Below are 20,121 nucleotides of genomic sequence, written 5' to 3'. Positions count from 1 at the left end.
TTTAAAGTTGGAGGGTGGGCAGCCAAAGTGGGGGGGGAACCTCCTCCAATGGGGAGACTTTGTTTTAATTAACAAGGTTTCAAGTAAAACTAGCTAGGTAAATCACCCAGCTCATCACTGATGTTGTTGTTGTTGTTTTACGGTTTAACGCCATTTTTCAGCACATGATAGCCTATACATGGTGGCCAGTATTAATAATGGAGGAAGAACCCAGAAAACCCTGGAAAGAACCATCGAACCATGAGAAGCTACTGGCAAGCTTTCTCACATACCCACATTGGCTGAATCCGAGACTCAAACCCACGCAAACAAAGGTGAGATGGCAATGATCCGTAACGGAGAGCGCTTTAGACCACTTGGCTACTCGGGGCCCCCCTTGAAACTGATAAGGCCCTCATAAAAGTGACATGCCTCTTAACAGTTTAATGCACTTAATAAATGGGTTACTGAATCTGAACTGACAATTATTTGTGGGACTGATTATTGTGGTAGGCAGACTCACAAGTTTCTTGGTCACTGCCTGAATAGTTCATACACATTCACATTTTTCCATACAAAATTCAATAACCCATACAATATAGCCAAAATGTTGCACGTACAGTTGCCAACCAAGTGACACAGTATTTATCTTGTTTACAAAAAACTATGTCCAGAGATGCTGTTGACATGGTACAGTGCAACCCCGATACAACACGCCTTGCAATAACATGAATTTGTATATAACGAGGTCATGGCGTGGCTCCCAAAATTTCCTGCATTCGTTCGCACATGAAAAAATATATTTTGTTCAAAGTGCATTAAATAGTGTACACAAATTTATTATCATTATGAAGAAGAGATCGTGTATGAATTAGTATTTGATATAATCGTGGTGTGGTTCCTGAAATTTTGAATACATGTATGTGTATTTTTCTCACACCAGGAATTTTTTTTTTTTAAGTACAAGAAATAGTGTGTAAAAAGTTTATTATCACTTTGGGGAAGAGTTCGCATATGAATTTTAATCTAATATGATCATGGCATAGCTTACAAAATTTAACAATATCACCAGGTTCTTGAAGTGTTATGCCAAAATAAACATTATCGGAAATATTATTTATTACTGGTCCTTGAGTAAAGCCAGTAAGTCATCTCTGTGATTGTCTTCAATTAATTCTGTATACAATCGTTGTTCAAACAATAGCCAAAATATTTTCTTCTTTAACTGCATACACAACCAAGCAACAGACAATGCGTTGATAAAAGATTCTCACAAGTTAATAATCATCAAAAAACAAAAAACACCAACATCATTTCTGGGCTTGGTGGTGTTTTATTAGACACAATCAGATGACCAGTAAATAATGTCCGCTTTATTAGCTGGAAATTGAAAGGGTATGAAATTGTACATGCGTTCAGCTTTAAAATTTTTATAAAAGTGACTCATGACTATTGCAGGCCTACTGCACTTAGTTCTCGGGTTTTACATGTGTGTGGGGTTTGCTTAAGAACTCATTATTAATTTCTTAATTTTTTATAAAAATATTTTACCATTATGGAAAAGCAAGGTCACAAATGCAATTCATTCTCTGCATTTTGCGCAAAAAATTTATAATCATTTTGGGGAAGAGATAGTGTAAGAATCTGAATATAATATATAATACGATCGTGGCATGGTTCCTGAAATTTTAAATACATGTACGTGTATTTTTCTAGTACCCAGAAAATACTTTTTTTAAAAGTACGAGAAATAGTGTGTCATTCTCTGCACTTTGCGCAATGATTAGTATAGTAGTTTTCACACATTTCTTTTGATATTCACAAAATTTGAAGTAAAAGTTATATGCATGCTGGAAGCATGTGTTGATTGTTAATTATTCTTGCTGTAGTCATTCAAATGAATAGGCGTACAAGCATTAATCATTGGAAATTTGCAATGGCCAAATTTACTCCGCAACACATATGAGAAAATGTTGGCAGCAAGAAATTTGTACAGACATCGTTCATAGACCCTGGAACATAATGAACCATACACATGCTGCATCTTTTTTTAACCTAATTTTGCTGTTAATTTTTCCCACTGAATTCAGATGATGATGTCTGACAAAATTATTGAATAATTTAAATAGGTATGCAATTTTGCAATGGAATTACATATAACTGCAAGCCCTGACGGTACGAAATCAGACAGCAAGTAAACGGAGTTGATACACTGTTCATGCTGTATATTAGACATTGAATTCAGACACAATGATCTGAGAAAAAATTGAATATTGTAAATCTGGTGCAATTTTTCAATGGAATTACATCCATTATCGATGAACTGCATGCCACGATGGCACAAAAGTGAACAATGTTGATATCCTATTCATCATATACAATAGACATAAATACACGTAAGTGCCAATGAGTTGTTTTCTGAAAAAAGTAAAATACTGCAAAACCCCACATTAACATGACCCCAATATTAATGCAATCCAATTTTTTGGACCCCATTTATTGCATTAAAGTGGGGTTCCACTGTAATCAAAATCACCAAACAACAATGATCTCAGTTGCTACACTGTAATTTATCAATATGCAGATTTTCAAATGGTGATTGACTTGTACAAAGTTTCATGGCATTTCAAGCAATAAAATAGACTGGTGGTGGCATCAGATTCTGTCATATACTGCATTCAAGCTCCAAGTCATATGGTCAATAACTCTAACAACAAACACTGCAACTTGTTAATCTGCACATATAACCTATAACAATTTATTGTAAATCACTCAAAATTGAATTGGTACATACCCCCAGGCTAAATATTAACCTCTAAGTTCCAGAATTCAGCAAAGACTCTAGTCTCCTGAATTTAGCACACTGTAACCTTCAAGAATTTCAACACATTTGTGCAATAAGGTGTTGTATCTAATAACTTACTGGTTCCTGTTTTCCTTTCGGGTTCAAGACAAGGATTTCCAGTGATCCCTGTCCAGCATTGAAGGTCTCCACAGTAAACTTGGCTGGTGCCCCAACTCTGTTACCTTTAGGTTCCAAACCTGGGCCAAAGGCACGTACACGGCTTGCATTCTGTTTGGGTCGAAGGGGAGCTCCTGGCTTCAGTTTAGCATGGGGGAATTGAGACAAGTATGTCATCATGCTCAGGTCATCCACCTTGGGGTTAGTCATTTCATCTGGCTTGATCAGCTGAAAATAGAAATGTGAAGTTTTATCAACAATGAATATCACCCTCTCTTCGACCTGACCTCTAACCTTTGTGCAAAAACATATTTTCAATTATTATTTTTACCCCATGCTGCTGAAACTACATATCAGATTTAATAAGAATCCAATCGTGCCAGCGGAAGATACTGTCCTTTTAAGGTTGATGAATACATATTCATACATTTTAACTGGTTTGTGACACCTTTGGACATACAATGTAGGAAAAACGATTTTCAACTTCAAACATACAGTAAAAATGACAAAACAAAATATAAAAAAAGAATATACCTCATTTTGCATATTTGGTGCCTGTTTGCCTTCAGCCATATTTGTAACAATAAGAAATATTCAATGGTAAAATCTAATGTATCAACATGATCACCATTCTCTGAGCAAAATGTGTTAGCTTCCCAAACATGGCCTCTAAAAACAATCTCATTCTAACTTCTTAGTTAGCCATTAAACCTTGGATCTAAATCATTCATCTATTTTGTAAATATTGGTAACACTAGGTAAAGGTACTGGGTGTACAGTTACAATATAATACTTGATCCTTTAGTGTCATAGAGGTTTAACACATGGTCAATATTTGATCAGTGAGACTGTTAACTCTTGCCTTATCAAGAATGTAAAACAATGACACTTTGAACCTAAATGTACCCTCCTGCCACTTAAACAAATCTCACATAATATCTACTATGGCCCTCTATGTCTTTTGTTTATATTATATCCTCAGGAACTGAAAGGGTTTTAATCAGCTTTTTGTTCAGAGTCCCAACTAAAACAGCTTTGTCCTTTTGAGGAGGTGGATTGTTTTGGGATCAGTTAACACTTTAACATAAAAACTTGTCTGTTAGATTTGCAATCAATGAGTCAATCATTTTGGTTGGCTAGAGCTGAAAAGATCTACTACTACCACTACTACAGAGTGTTGACAACAATATTTTTATAACTCGGCAGAGTCCTACACATCAAGGTCAACATATCCACTTATCTGCTCTATTATACTATTATTTATAAAAGGACTCAACCTAATTCAAAACATTTCCTTTGAAATTATATTAAAACCTACACCCCATTTATAAACTGTATGTTTTCTTTTTTATTATCCCTGTGCTTTTCTGTGAAAAGACATATCCTGTCCATTGCACATGCCCATGTTGATCAGTGCAGAAATGCACATTTGCATGCTTGTCAAGACAGAAATGGGTTGACTGGTGTATAACATATCTACACACTATTCATGATAGAATGAGATTGAGTGATGTATAAGAATGAGATTGAGTGATGTATAACACCGAGCATATTGACACACTATTCATGACAGAATTGGACAGTGGTATATAACAGCACATCTACACACAATCTACACACTATTGCTGATAGAATGAGAATGAGTGGTGTATAATACTGAGCATATCTACACACTATTCATGATAGAATTGGACTGACAGATGTATAACAGCATATCTACACACTATTCATGATAGAATTGGACTGAGTGGTATATAACAGCACATCTACACACAATCTACACACTATTGCTGATAGAATGAGATTGAGTGGTGTATAATACTGAGCATATCTACACACTATGACAGAATTGGATTGAGTGGCATATAACAACAGATCTACACAATATTCATGATAGAAATTGAATGAAAGATGTATATCAGTGTATCTACACACTATTCATGACAGAAATGGACTGAAAGGTGTATTACAGTGTATCTACACACATTCATGATAGAAATGGACTGAAAGGTGTATAACAGTGTATCTACATACTATTCATGACATAAATGGGACAAAAGGTGTATAACAGTGTATCTACACACATTCATGATAGAAATGGGTTGACTGGTTTAATGCAGATAGAAACTGACTTGATTGGTGTATGACAGCACATCTATACTTTAGTGTTTAAGTTTATGTCATGCCAAGGCAACTGGAATAAAAATGTGGGTACGTGAGAAAGCTTGCCAGTAGCTTCTCGTGGGTCGGTGTATCTTTCTGGGGTTTTCCCGGGTTCTTCCTCCAACATTAATACTGGCTCCCATGTACAGCCTATCATGTGCTGAAAAATGGCATTAAACCCTACAACAACAACAACTGGAATAAAGAGATGTACAAAGACAATCAGCCCAACCTTTCTCAGCAGGAATTGCACCCTTTTGGTCACAAGTCAAGAACACTAAACACTAAGCAACCATAGTTCCTCAAGACAAGAGATTTCAGGTAATTGTGATATGATTGAGACTGGTATGAAGATGTCCACAATGGTTTAGAATTTTGGCCCATCCCCTGAGGAATGGGCCAGGAGTAGGTGCGAGGGATAGTTTTACATAAACCTAAGTAACTCCCAAGTTTTTGGTCATATCTAAATGTGAACTGGTATGTGTGATTACTGACATTCATGACAGATGCCCCAATGATATTTAAGCATTGTTTCTGGATCATGCACCATTGATATTTACCCTTGGTCTCAGTGTCATGCCTCTGGGATGCTTAAGTCTTGTCTCTAGGTCATGCCCCAACAATATTAAACCATGGTCTCTGGGTCATGCTCCAGCAGTATTTAAGCATGGTCTCTGGGTCATGCCCCAGTAGTATTTAAGCATTGTCTCTGGGTCATGCCCCAGTAGTATTTAAGCATGGTCTCTTGGTCATGCCCCAGCAATATTAAACCATGGTCTCTGGGTCATGCCCCAGCAGTATTTAAGCATGGTATCTGGGTCATGCAACAGTAGCATTTAAGCATGGTCTCTTGGTCATACCCCAGCAGTATTTAAGCATGGTGTCTGGATCATGTCACACTAGTATTTAAGTGTGATTTCTAGATCACAACTTTGAACTTTTGAGCTCTCTACCCTATAACTATACATATTTTTACTGGGCACAAAACAACAATTTCAAATATGAAACCAGAATTTCCCCTCAATCACCCTTAACTACTAGGATCATAACTTGAAATCTTCTAACAGCGCTATACTATACCCATAAATACACTTACAGGACATGGAAATACAAATGCACGTGTATAACTACCATCAAGTCAAGGGACTTAGACGCTGAAACCTGGGAGTTACGGATAAAAACAGGAAATATGTGGAAAATGTGCATAAAGAGGAATTATAGTTTTTCTTGTAGTTTATTAAATTCTGGGCAGATTTTCTAACAGTCAATTCAGTGTAATATCAAAATGGATTTATTTTTTCACAAATGTAATATTTGCTCAAGTATGTCATGATTTTTTTTTTTAAATTCAAGATAATCGTACAACTTTATGATCCTAATTCCTGCAACTTTTGTCAGAATATGATTCATACTGAGTATGTATATATATATATATAAAGTATGTGGGGGAGGGGTTGGATGTGGGTGGGTGTGTGCGTGTGTATCTTTTATGGCACACTAACACAATTCTGACAATAGTGCTGAGCAAAAGATAGTTAGAAAACATTGCAAAGTCAAACACTGAGACAAAATCCCTTAAGTTAAACCCTCCAACCATAAGTAAATATCCACTGTAAGACTAATGATAAAAGATGAGGATTTTGCACACCAAAAAACAAACAAATACAAAACAAAGCTAATGGTAGATAATGAAACTCTACTGGCCAAAAAGACTTCATAGAAAGAAGAAAAAAAAACTTGGGGAGGCAAATTTGTAGACAAAACCACGGCCAGTTCTGGGAGTTACTTCCCCTATACCTGCACTCCAGAAGTGCATAATCAGTAAATCTGCAAGAGACAAAATGCTAACAGTCAGTATAAACATATACTTATGTTTCTTCCCAAGTTTAAAACTTACTAGTACAACCTATATTTAATGATCATTCACCTACTTTCTCAAGACAAAAAAAAGTATTAAGAAAGTTTGCTTTGTAACAATATGTTAGTGACAGATACCATAGTATCACTCACTTTCTGGAGGAAATCAGGCAATGTGAAGTAAAAAAAAAAAGTCTGTCACTAGTCTAATAATAAAAAAAGTAAATGGAAAGATTATTTCATCAATGGTTACTGATAGGATTGATTACTATTTGCAATGAACACTAAAGTATAGAATATGCATCTGTAACCTCAATGATCCAATGCTTATGTCGTAGCCACTTGTCTTATATTGCCTTTTTAATCAATTACCATCATGCATTGAATCATCCAATGCCTATTTCTTAGCCACTTGTCTTCTGTTGCCTTTTTAATCAATTACCATTATGCACTGAATCATCCAATGCCTATTTCTTAGCCACTTGTCTTATATTGCCTTTTGAATCAACTACCATCATGCATTCAATGATCCAATGCCTATTTCTTAGCCACTTGTCTTATATTGCCTTTTTAATCAATTACCATCATGCATTTAATCATCCAATGCCTATTTCTTAGCCACTTGTCTTGCCTTTTTAATCAATTACCATCATGCATTCAATGATCCAATGCCTATTTCTTAGCCACTTGTCTTATATTGCCTTTTGAATCAATTACCATCATGCATTTAATCATCCAATGCCTATTTTTTAGCCACTTGTCTTGCCTTTTGAATCAATTACCATCATGCATTCAATGATCCAATGCCTATTTCTTAGCCACTTGTCTTATATTGCCTTTTGAATCAATTACCACCATGCGCTGAAATCATCCAATGCCTATTTCTTAGCCACTTGTCTTCTGTTGCCTTTTTAATCAATTACCATCATGCACTCAATCATCCAATGCCTATTTCTTAGCCACTGGTCTTATATTGCCTTTTGAATCAATTACCATCATGCATTGAATCATCCAATGCCTATTTCGTAGCCACTTGTCTTGCCTTTTTAATCAATTACCATCATGCATTTAATCATCCAATGCCTATTTCTTAGCCACTTATCTTATGTTGCCTTTTTAATCAATTACCATCATGCACTGAATCATCCAATGCCTATTTCTCAGCCACTTGTCTTATATTGCCTTTTGAATTAATTACCATCATGCATTCAATGATCCAATGCCTATTTCTTAGCCACTTGTCTTATATTGCCTTTTGAATCAATTACCACCATGCATTGAAATCATCCAATGCCTATTTCTTAGCCACTTGTCTTCTGTTGCCTTTTTAATCAATTACCATCATGCACTCAATCATCCAATGCCTATTTCTTAGCCACTGGTCTTATATTGCCTTTTGAATCAATTACCATCATGCATTGAATCATCCAATGCCTATTTCGTAGCCACTTGTCTTGCCTTTTTAATCAATTACCATCATGCATTTAATCATCCAATGCCTATTTCTTAGCCACTTATCTTATGTTGCCTTTTTAATCAATTACCATCATGCACTGAATCATCCAATGCCTATTTCTCAGCCACTTGTCTTATATTGCCTTTTGAATCAATTACCATCATGCATTGAATTAAATGCAAAAACAATTGGTCTTGCAAGATATTAATTGACTGATATTTTTATGAAAACATTTTGCTACATCTATTCATATTTGCTCCACTCACTGGAACAAGACATATTAAGTCCTATGGTATGTCTTTTAATGTTAGGTTTGTTGGCTGAAGTAAAACTATTCACGACTAATCAACAATATACATTCATAGTTCCAAAGACACTGATGACAAGGCTTGATTTTAATTCAGTTATTACAGAAAAATATTCTTTAATATTCTTTTCTTATTAATGTTTCAAGTTTTTTGTTTATCTGGATAAAAAAATCCAAAAGCATTTACACAAAACACCCCACACCAAGTTGCAACTAAAATGGTCGCATTTGTGACTAAACATTTAGAACTGGTAATTCACTATATAATCCCTCATCGGTTGTTAGATTGCCAGTTCTAGCATAAAGTCAACTTCTTTATACTGGACTTAGTCTGGCTTGTAGTGTCCAGTTGTATACACGACTTATGCAATTAATATAAACAATCATGAGAAGAAAATGAACATAAAGGCCTTTCATCAATGAACTATCAGTCAGGCATTTTTAAACAGATGGTTCAGTGAACTCCAAAAAGTGCATTTTAATGGCTGACCTGAAACTGATGACAACTGACAGTCCTGTCAGACAGAACTGTATACATGTACCATTAAAACAGCATAATGCTAATTTCATAATGAAGTTTTTGTCATTTTCAACCATTAATTCCCAAATCAATCAATTTCTGGTCTTATTTTCCATGGCAACCAAATTATTAGGACTTGGTGACGTAAAATTTAAATGCCACTACAATTTTCAAGGTCACACTACAGCTGGCAATGTTAAGTGCGGTCATACAAACCACTGCATTATAAGGCTGATCGAAGTATTTCCTCCATGACCAGGCCAAGGAGCCAGCATTATAAATTCAATAAAATGTAGGTCTTCGACTTATTCTGAGACAAAAATATCCCCAGTAAAGCATTGCCACAAATAATAAGAATGGAGGTGGTCTTATCAGATAAATATGGTACAGTATATATATTCACATTTAGACCAATTATATCCAATTGCAAACAACATAGACCCTGATCTGTCATCACATAATGAATCAGCAGTCTATGTAGTTTGTTAGAAGTAAAAAGTAGAACAAACAACATAGATCCTGATCTACCAGCACATATGTCATGGAGGATCACATTCCATACTCGCTTACTAGTCAAGTCCAACTGAAAACTGCAGTTGATCCAGATATGCCATTGCATATATATGGTACAATGTTGACCGCAACTGGACATGTTTATAAATAGGTATATATGGTAATACATCTACCATTATACCAACCCTACTAAATACTATATTCCCATCTATTAACTGTATTCAAAGTTCATTCATTCAATTTACATGTACATATAATAACATCTAGAATTTCAGTCTTGCATGAATGACACCAAAATCTCAAACAGCTAAATTAATGTGAAAAGGTCAAAATGATTGATATTCTACTCAGTCTCTGATGGTTTGCCAAGTGTAAAAACTGCTACAAGGTGAACTCAGATCACTTGGATCAAGGAGACATTTAAAGGTTAAACTGCTGAACTGACATTATTGAAAGCTGTCTAACAACACATATCAACTGAGTTTTAAGGAAAGTTGTCCAGAGGGCATAGATGTATTGGGTTTTAACAAAAGTTATCCAAAGGGCATAGACGCATCGAGTTTTAATGAAAGTTATCCAGAGGGCATAGATGTTTGGGTTTTAATGAAAGTTGTCCAAAGGGCATAAATCTACTTAGCTTTATTGAAAGCTGTCTAAACAACACATATCAACTGAGTTTTAATAAAAGTTGTCCATAGGGCATAGATATATTAGGTTTTAACAAAAGTTGTCCATAGGGCATAGATGATTTGGATTTTAACAAAAGTTGTCCGTAGGGCATAGATGATTTGGGTTTTAACAAACGTTGTCCAAAGGGATAGATGTATTGAATTTTAACAAAAGTTGTCCAAAGGGCATAGATGTATTGGGTTTTAACAAACGTTGTCCAAAGGGCATAGATGTATTGGGTTTTAACAAAAGTTGTCCAAAGGGCATAGATGCATTGGGTTTTAACAAAAGTTGTCCAAAGGGCATAGATGTATTGGGTTTTAACAAAAGTTGTCCAAAGGGCATAAATATATTGGGTTTTAACAAAAGTTGTCTAAAGGGCACAGATGTATTGGGTTTTAACAAAAGTTGTCTAAAGGGCACAGATGTATTGGGTTTTAACAAAAGTTGTCCAAAGGGCATAGATGTATTGGGTTTTAACGAGTTTTAATGAATTTTGTCCAACGAGCATAGATGTACATGTATTAGGTTTTAATGAAAGTTGTCCAAATGGCATAGATGTATTGGGTTTTAACGAAAGTTGTGTAAAGGACAGAGATGTATAAAGTTTTAATGAAGTTCTATTTTATATCTGACTACCCAAAATCATAGATGGACAAAACAAGACAGCACAAAGTTGGCCAAGAACAAATGACGGCCACCATATAATTATGTGGATCAGCCATATAACATGATATTTGGGGGGATTTAATTGATGAACTCTATGGTAAAAACAAGCTACATAATGTGATATTTTAGGGCAATCACTCTAGAGACCCGATGGTAAAAAGCAAGCCATATAATGTGATATTTGGGGGGATTTAACTGATGAACTCTATGGTAAAAAACCAGCCATAAAATTTGAAATTTCTAGGGGATTCAATCTAAGAACTCTACAGTAAAAAGCCAGCTACAGGAATCAAAGTTCTATATAACATAAAAGCTATATATTTTTCAACTCTGTAAAACTGACAGCAGGTAAGAACAACTAACAGGCAAAACGAAAGATAACTTTGCACACCAATCATGTGGTCCCACAGAAATTAAACCAACACAACAAACAATATGACACTATCTGGACAGGATGCTCTTTCAAAGCATCTATTGGAGAATTGTCTGTTTTGAATGATACCCTTCATCCGCACCAGAAAGCAAAAGGTGGATATGTAAAGTCTGTAAAAAGTTAGAGATATTAAAGTCAACCTGGTTATTTTGCTGTCTGCAGTTCAAGTCATAAGATCCACATGACCAGGCAAACATCAGAGTAACAAAAGTCACATAAACTTAATGTGTGTGTGTGTGTGTGTGTATATAATATATATATATATATATATATATATATATATATATATATATATATATATATATATATATATATATATATATATATATATATCAATCTTCAATTCTGAACTGAATTATAAATTTTTCATTACATTTGACCCCATTATCTATTTCTCTCTGAAAATGCACAATAATTGATAAATTAATATCTGCATCTTTACATGTAGTTAAATTTACTGTTCTGTTGATTTTGTAAATACCAGCACTCATTTGGGAAAGATTACTGAGATATCTTAGTTCTTAACTGCAATGATAGTCAGGGTCCATAACCACTGACCATGATATGTACTGAGCTATGCTACACCAAGAACCATGATATCTGTGAGTCCTGACATATTGAGAATAGTGAAATATATGGATCCATGATACAAATAATGGTGTTTTGAAAAGGAAATAAAGGTACAAGACTAATTACACCTTGTTTTCTTTCAACCCTTATTGTTATACATTGTTATGATTTTGGTCACTGTTATACATTGCTATGATTTAGGTCACTGGGCAATAGTAATATCATATTATATCAGGAATAGCACTACAATGTGGTGCATTAATACATGTGAGAACTTATTTCCATCTCTTGTGTAGCACAACTGTTGCTTCCATGTCAAAAAGATATACAAGAATGTTTGACAGTGCAACAAGCTGAAAATCTCTATTTTGTTACTCTCTTTATCTACTTAAAATCTACACCCTGAGCTTACCTATAAATGCAGGTTTATCTTCAAAATCATTTTACACCTTAAAGGTGTAAAATAACTATTCATAATGCCTTTGAGATATTATTTTCTTTGGTATATGTCCATTACAAAGACCATCACTTCAAAAGTGAAAGGAGTCTGGTCAGGAGAAAATGCTTCAGAATTACCTCAACAAAGTTAAGAAAATGTATACATGTATATTAAAAAACTGGATAATGAAATGGCATCATAATTTATGATTTTTGTAGAGATAAAAAAGAAATCCATGAAGGAAAACAGTTACACCTGCATAGTACCAACATATTTTCAAAAAGATTTTTCATGGCACAATTTTTCTCTTTATCTCTAAAACATAAAGTCAGGGCTCTAGGCATTTTCCATTAGCATTTAAATGATCATGCCCAATTTATAAAAAAACAAAAATGCAGACCTGACCACATGTAACTAAATTCTTATGTATCACAGATTTACATTAAGACAGAATAGCACACATCCTGGTGTCAGCAGCAAGGTCAAAGCAGGAGCATTAATCACTTCCTGTGCAGATGAAATTTATCTCAGAATCACTGGAATCACAACTAAGTGCATCACACTTACACCATACTAATTCCACCTGGAGTTTGTAACAACTTGGCTAAAATGACTCAATCTGCACCCATAATGCACCAGAATCACACTTATACCTTATTAATATCCACTGAAATATGTACCAAAGTTGGCTAAAAAGACCCAATCTACACCTAAAGTACACCAGAATCACAACTGTACCTTATTAATCCATGTGCCAACTGAAATATGTACCAAATTTGGCTAAAATGACCCAATCTACAACCAAAGAGCACCAGAATCACAACTGTACCTTATTAATACCAACTGAAATATGTACCAAAGTTGGCTAAAATGACCCAATCTACACCCAAAGTCCACCAGAATCAAACTTGAAGAACCATACTAATATCAACTGAAACAGCACGCAGATCCTATATAATTTACCAATTGACAGTATATTGTAACTACAGAGAATAAGAGTACACTGTGCTATTATCTGGGTTTTTGTTATGCATCCAGGCAATGGATACTCAAGATCAATGTAAACTATACTTTAAAAATACTTTAAAATATTATAACTTTTATTTCCAATCTATTGTACACTTCTTTAAGGTGTTTCAATATTACATTTAGTAACAGATTACATTTTAGGGCCCATCTTCAGCTTGAACAAAGTTGATGTGGTGTACCAAGAAGGGCAGTAATGTTCCACTGTGGCATACCAAAAGGGCAGTAATGTCCCACTGTATTGTCCCAGTGTGGTATACCAAAAGGGCAGTAATATCCCAGTGTGGTATACCAAAAGGTAGCAATGTCCCAGTGTGGTACACCAAAAGGGCAGTAATGTTCCAGTGTGGTATCCCAGTGTGGTATACCAAGATGGCATTCATGTCCCAGTGTGGTGTCCCTGTGTGGTACACCAAAAGGGAGGTAATGTCCCAGCGTGGTATACCATCATCATCATCATCATCATCAGTCTCATGACCTAGTGTGGTCGTTGAGGCACTGTGCTGCTGAACATCTGACCAGTTCCCTCCACTTGTCTCGATCATGTGCCAATGCCTGTGTCTCTGCAAAACTTTTCCTTGTCCATTCTGTGATGTTGTCAGTCCAATTTTTCTCTGTCTACCTCTCCTTCTGCCACCCTGGATGCTGCCCTGCAGGACTGTTGTGGATAGACTGTTGGCTCTAGTGACATGGCCATACCATTTCAGCTTTCTCTTTTTGACGGTGGTGAGGAGGTCCTCATATTGGCCTACTTCGCACCTGATGGTGTTACACACTTCTTCATTTGTGATGTGGTCCATGTAAGAGATGCCAAGGATGGTTCTGTAGCATCTCATTTTAAGTGACTGGATTCTTCGTTGTAATTCTGCTGTCAGGGTCCATGCCTCACATGAGTACAAAAAGACTGAGATGACTAGAGCTCGCAATAGTCTGATTTTAGTTTTCAGACAGATATTCTTGTCTCTCCAGATGGGTCTTAGCTTTGACATAGCTGCCATTGTTTGTGCTGCTCTTGACAAAATTTCTGCTCTTGATCCCTCTTCAGTGATTATGGAAGCGTGGTATACCAAAGGGCAGTAATGTTCCAGTGTGGTATACAAAAAGGGCTGTAATGTTTATGTACCAAAAGGGCAGTATTGTTCCAATGTAGTGTACAAAAAGGCATTAATATTCCAGTATACCACTGCAATGTAGAACTTTATCCATACAATGTTACAATACTTGCTGCAATGATAAAATACTGTTGAAACAACAAAAACTACTGTCACACTGGTAACTGAATATTTTTCAATAGTAGACCATGTCACTGCAACAATAGATGAATGCCATTACAAGACATATAGACCGCTCCGGTGACCTAGTGGTTAGAGTGTCTGCCTCGGAAGCGGGAGGTCGTGGGTTCAAACCCCGACTAAGTCATACCAAAGACTTACAAAAATGGTACTAACAGCTGCCTCGCTTAGCTCTCAGCATTAAGAGGTTAGTGTTAGGACTGGCCAGCCTGGTGTCAGGATAATGTGACTGGGTGGGACATCATGCTACGTGTCTGCGACATGATGCCCCAGTGCTAGACATCACTATAACCTGCCACACTGCAGACATTGTAGCAATATGACCGAATTTTTTAAAAAAGCTATATTAAAAATCCTAATCACACACACACAAGAAACATAAATAACTTTGCAATGACAAGCATGTTAAAATCTCTCCTCCTGGTTTCCCATTTTCTCTTTGTGAAATAACACAACTGCTGTAATTTGAGTGACCAAATTTATGTAAAATGAGTTATTAGGACCTGTTGTAAATTAATTCTACGATTTTAAAAGATCATGATCCTGTTGTATAGGTCTCTCTAAATATTTATACATCTCATTATATATCAATGATACTATGTGTGTGTGTGTGTGTTTTAAAACTCATTAAAAATAGACCCATCCTTTTGTTGAACCAGCATTTTCTATCAAATTTCATTTACAAAAATGTACTTTTGTACAATAGACAAGTTCAAAAGAACTGTGAAGGTGGCATCATTCCATCTATGGGCTTCAGATGAATGGAGAGATAAAACCAAATAACCCTTTATCAGCAATAAGTTGGTTTCCTGTACTCCTACGGCCACACTTGCACAAAAATATCCTATGAATGTTGAATAAGGTGAAGTGTAAAATAGCTGATTCAGGCATGAATGAAATTCCTTTCATGCTCACTAGGTGTGGTGAATATACATCAGTTGTGCTGTCAAACTGAAAAATTAAGCAAACCTTTCCATATATGGTTGTTGACAGCCATGCATTGTTGTAAATACCAATATCACCGCTATTAAAAAACAGGCAATATACAATGCCATGACAGTAACTGCATGAAATAGCTGAGTAGGTGAAAATTACATTTTTTATTACTAGGTGTATGGACATTTTCATTTAACATAATAAACATCTCTAATACTCTGTAAATCACAACCTTTTGTCTCTACACATTTTGGCTATTTCACAAGTTAGCTACAGTCATGAATATGATTCACAAAATAAGTCTATATCTAATATCAAAAATGCATTTCCTCCAGAATGTATTTTAAGACACTGTTTTCCAATCTTGCAAGAAATACCATATATACTCACTTACGAGTCCATCTGTAAATTGCACAGATCTGCAGATGCCTCATGCACCAACAGCTTCGGATCTGTGCTGTTTGTTTGGAGAAATCAGTATAACAAACAACAAAGATCCAATCTATTAGCGCATTATGCTACCACTGATAGATCTTTGCTTTTTTTTCAGTTCGACTCGGATTATAAGCGTGTATATATTGTATAACCTGTTCATTTTTAAAAGTTATTTGACAATTGCAGAGAATATTTCTTTATGCAAGAGAAAAATAAAAAAAGTAAATATAGTAGCAACTTTTTTTAAATCTGAAACTCTCTCTGGATTATTGGTTTATCAAAACCACATACATGCGCATTCAGGGGACCCACCAAATTTCCATCTATCTCAAGCTGGAGTAGAGTTTTTCATTCTCCCAATCAACTGAGTCTCGATGAACCAGTCTATTGTAAGGGATGAAGTTTCATGAATATAGTGTAGAAATCTGAATTCATGAGCTTGTCAACTATCTAATAATCCAACGGGGCCCAGAGTGGTCTAAAGCACTCTCCATTACAGATCACTGTCATCTCACCTCTGTCTGCGTGGGTTCGAGTCTCGGATTCAGCCAATGTGGGTATGTGAGAAAGCTTGCTTGTAGCTTCTCGTGGGTCGGTGTATAGCCTATCGTGTGCTGAAAAATGGCATTAAACCCTACAACAACAACAACATACAAAGTTAATTAAAGATCAAATGTGATTTGAGTGTGTGTGTGATTTGATTTTTAACGTAGCTTTAACAATTTTTCAGTCATATCACTACGATGTCTGCAATGTGGCAGTTTATAGTGATGTCTAGCGCTGGGGCATCATGCCGCAGACATGTAGCATGATGTCCCACCCAGTCACATTATCCTGACACCAGGCTGACCAGTCCTAACACTAACCTCTTAATGCTGAACGCCAAGCAAGGCAGCTGTTAGTACCATTTTTGTAAGTCTCTGGTATGACTCAGCCAGGGATCAAACCCACGACCTCCCACATCTGAGGCAGACGCTCTAACCACTAGGCCATCAGAGCGGTAAAGATCAAATCATTTTTCACCAAACATTTGTCCTATAATGAACTCCATGTTCTTTTAATTGATGACTTCACTGTGTGCAGTTTAACTGGTCAATCAATTCTCTTACCACTGCTGATTCAGTTCAATTTATAAGGCAACTTTCATAATGTGCTGTTGGAAGACGTACAATTATTACTTGAACATTTGGTCAGTACTCCAGCTAGAAAGAGGGGTGCTCTCCCTTTCTCTTCACCCTCAGTACCTTTCTAGCCACACCCCTCTAGCCTTCAACAGCCCTCCCCTCTGTCTCACTAAAACAACTGCTTACACTTTTTCTTCTATTTATTCCATGTACATGTATTCTTCTGCTTATTTAATGTACAATGTACAACATACGTGTTTATGTCTGTTTTTGATTCCGAAAACATGAATTCTAAATATTTCATTATTGGCAGTAAGTTCTTATATAGCAAAATGATTTCCTTTGCTCCATCCACAATACTGACCCTTTCACTATAAGTGTCCTGCTTTCTCTACCCTCTGTAAATTGGAGCATTCTTGGTGATGCAAGAAGATCCCTTCTGTTCAAAAAGTGACCTGTCCTTTAACAAAAGTGACCCGTTCTTTAACAAAGTGACCTTTTCTGTGACCCGTCCTTTAACAAAAGTGACCCTTGTATTAAAAGTCGTCTCATTTCCTCCATAAGAAATTCGTAGCTAAAGCACTGTTTGTGATGCTGAATTTGTTGTTTTCTTTTTCCAATTAATCAGTATTTCATAACATCCAATTACTTAATATTCTGCAATATTGCAGAAATATAAAATGAAAGGTAACCTGTTCAAGATTGGTCAGTGGACATTTTAACTAGGGGGATTTTATCTGGCTTAAAGTTCTGAAAAAAGCCATTGAGAAGACTATATAATTAACGTAACATTTTTTATTACCTTCAACCACAAAATAAACTTGCAGTATAATTATCTGATACAAAGTACCACAACCTATTGTGCCACTGCAATATTCAAGAAGCTCCATCATAAAGGAACCATTCTAGATCAGATGACTTGTCATTTTAAACCTTAATGACCTCTAGAATGAACTGATGCCATTTAGGTCCTTTGCAAGCAAGTGAATCTGCCTTCCAACATGACCAGTAGTACCAGAATTAGTAGCACCATGGAATAGATTTCTGCTTGTAGGAACATTTATATACTATCCAAACCATCTTGTTGAAATTGGAAACATGTTTTTATGACTTTCCCTGCTGTCTTATTTTATAATTTTCCCTGCTGTATCAAAAGATCAGATTAAACTGATAATATCTGCGATGAAATCTGTGATAAGCTACCAAGCTGGCACAACATCAAAATTAGTGTAAAATGATCTTCAGTGACCAGGATCTGAATTTAAACTGAGCTATTTGATAGTGAATGAGTAATTGCAAAATTTTCAAGACTGTACACTCAGTTTAGTGATCGGATAACACTGAAACAAATCCAAGATGAAGAATGACATCAGAGATAGGTCAAAATTGTCAAGACTGTACACTCAGTTTAGTGATGGGATGTTATCATACTGGGACAAATCCAAGATGACGAATGACATCAGAGATAGGTCAAAATCTTCAGTCAAGGACAGGCATGGTAACTCACTGGTTAGCATGCAAAATTTCCTTGCAAGAGCACTGGTTTCCAAATCGGTCGGTTTGATGCCATGTCATGTCAGTTTGCAGCTATGTCATGTCACTTTGCAAGATGCTTTAGACTTGTTTCTATTCAAAAACAAACCAGAGCCACCAGACAAAACATTTCAAAGAGGGCTTAGCCAAACCATGCCACCAGACAAAACATTTCAAAGAGGGCTTAGCCAAACCATGCCACCAGACAAAACATTTCAAAGAGAGCTTAGCCAAACCTCGCCACCAGACAAAACATTTCAAAGAAGGCTTAGCCAAACCAAACCACCAGACAAAACATTTCAAAGACGGCTTAGCCAAACCATGCCAGAAATGCACCAGTCACTGTATAATGTTCAACCACCCATCATACCCTAACATTGCAGAGTCCATGCCCAAGAAAGTGTTGCTCTTCATCAGGCCAAAGAAAACAATGCACAATTTCAGTAATCCAAATGACCTGATCTCAAAATTTTCACCATGCACACAAAAACATAAAAACTGGTACTGACTGTGCCCAGATTTTCAAATCCAGTAATTTAACAACATAAACTATTGTATGAACCTTACAAGCTGGATAAAAACATAAAAAGAAACAAAAATTAGTATGAACCTTAATACCCAATATTTTCTCACATTATTACCCAAACCACACATTTGATTATTTTGGCCTCCTTAACATATACAAACCTGAATGCACACACGGTAAGTAAAATTACATAATGAATTTTCACGGTAAGTAAAATTATATAATGAATTTTCATGGTCAGTAAAATTATATGAATTTTCATGGTCAGTAAAATTATATAATGAATTTTCATGGTAAGTAAAATTACATAATGAATTTTCTGTGAACATAAGGATCAACAAAATGACAGGGCAATGATTCCATGGAATGTTGTGACCCACCTGGAAATAATATGCTATAATATTCCCTTAATTATACAAGATCCTTATAATACAGTGCCTGTTGTACATGACAGTCTCTATTGTACACAACAACCCTATTGTATGTGACATTCAAAACCTTCAAGACAATCTTACGATGGATGTTGATGATGATGATAATCATGCTGGACAAATGATATCTTTGTCTCACCACCTGCAACATGACACAAATATGCCAACTTGACATAAATGTATTTGTCAAAAGGAAAATTTGCTAATAATGAGCTTGGAATTCCTTCTTAAATTTTATTATCAAAATATGTGACACTCTAAGTAGGTGTCCTTGCATGACA

General features: G+C 35.8%; 1 protein-coding gene across 7 annotated transcripts in view; it reads right to left on the bottom strand.

Annotated features, from left to right (window-relative positions):
- Window positions 1-20,121, bottom strand: part of LOC149789084 (filamin-A-like) — a 226,899-nt gene that overhangs the window by 139,399 nt on the left and 67,379 nt on the right. For all 7 annotated transcript variants that reach the window (XM_089975267.1, XM_089975270.1, XM_089975269.1 and 4 more), the window contains exon 5: window positions 2,903-3,169. In XM_089975267.1, the coding sequence (XP_089831393.1) occupies window positions 2,903-3,169 (267 nt within the window). The remainder of the gene's footprint in view (window positions 1-2,902; window positions 3,170-20,121) is intronic.

The sequence above is a fragment of the Sinohyriopsis cumingii genome, chromosome 11 (assembly GCF_028554795.1).
Source record: "Sinohyriopsis cumingii isolate HCF-2022 chromosome 11, ASM2855479v2, whole genome shotgun sequence".
Classification (NCBI taxonomy): Eukaryota; Metazoa; Mollusca; class Bivalvia; order Unionida; family Unionidae; genus Sinohyriopsis; species Sinohyriopsis cumingii.
Note: the sequence above shows the minus strand (reverse complement) of the source record. Positions and strands in the feature narration are given on the sequence as shown.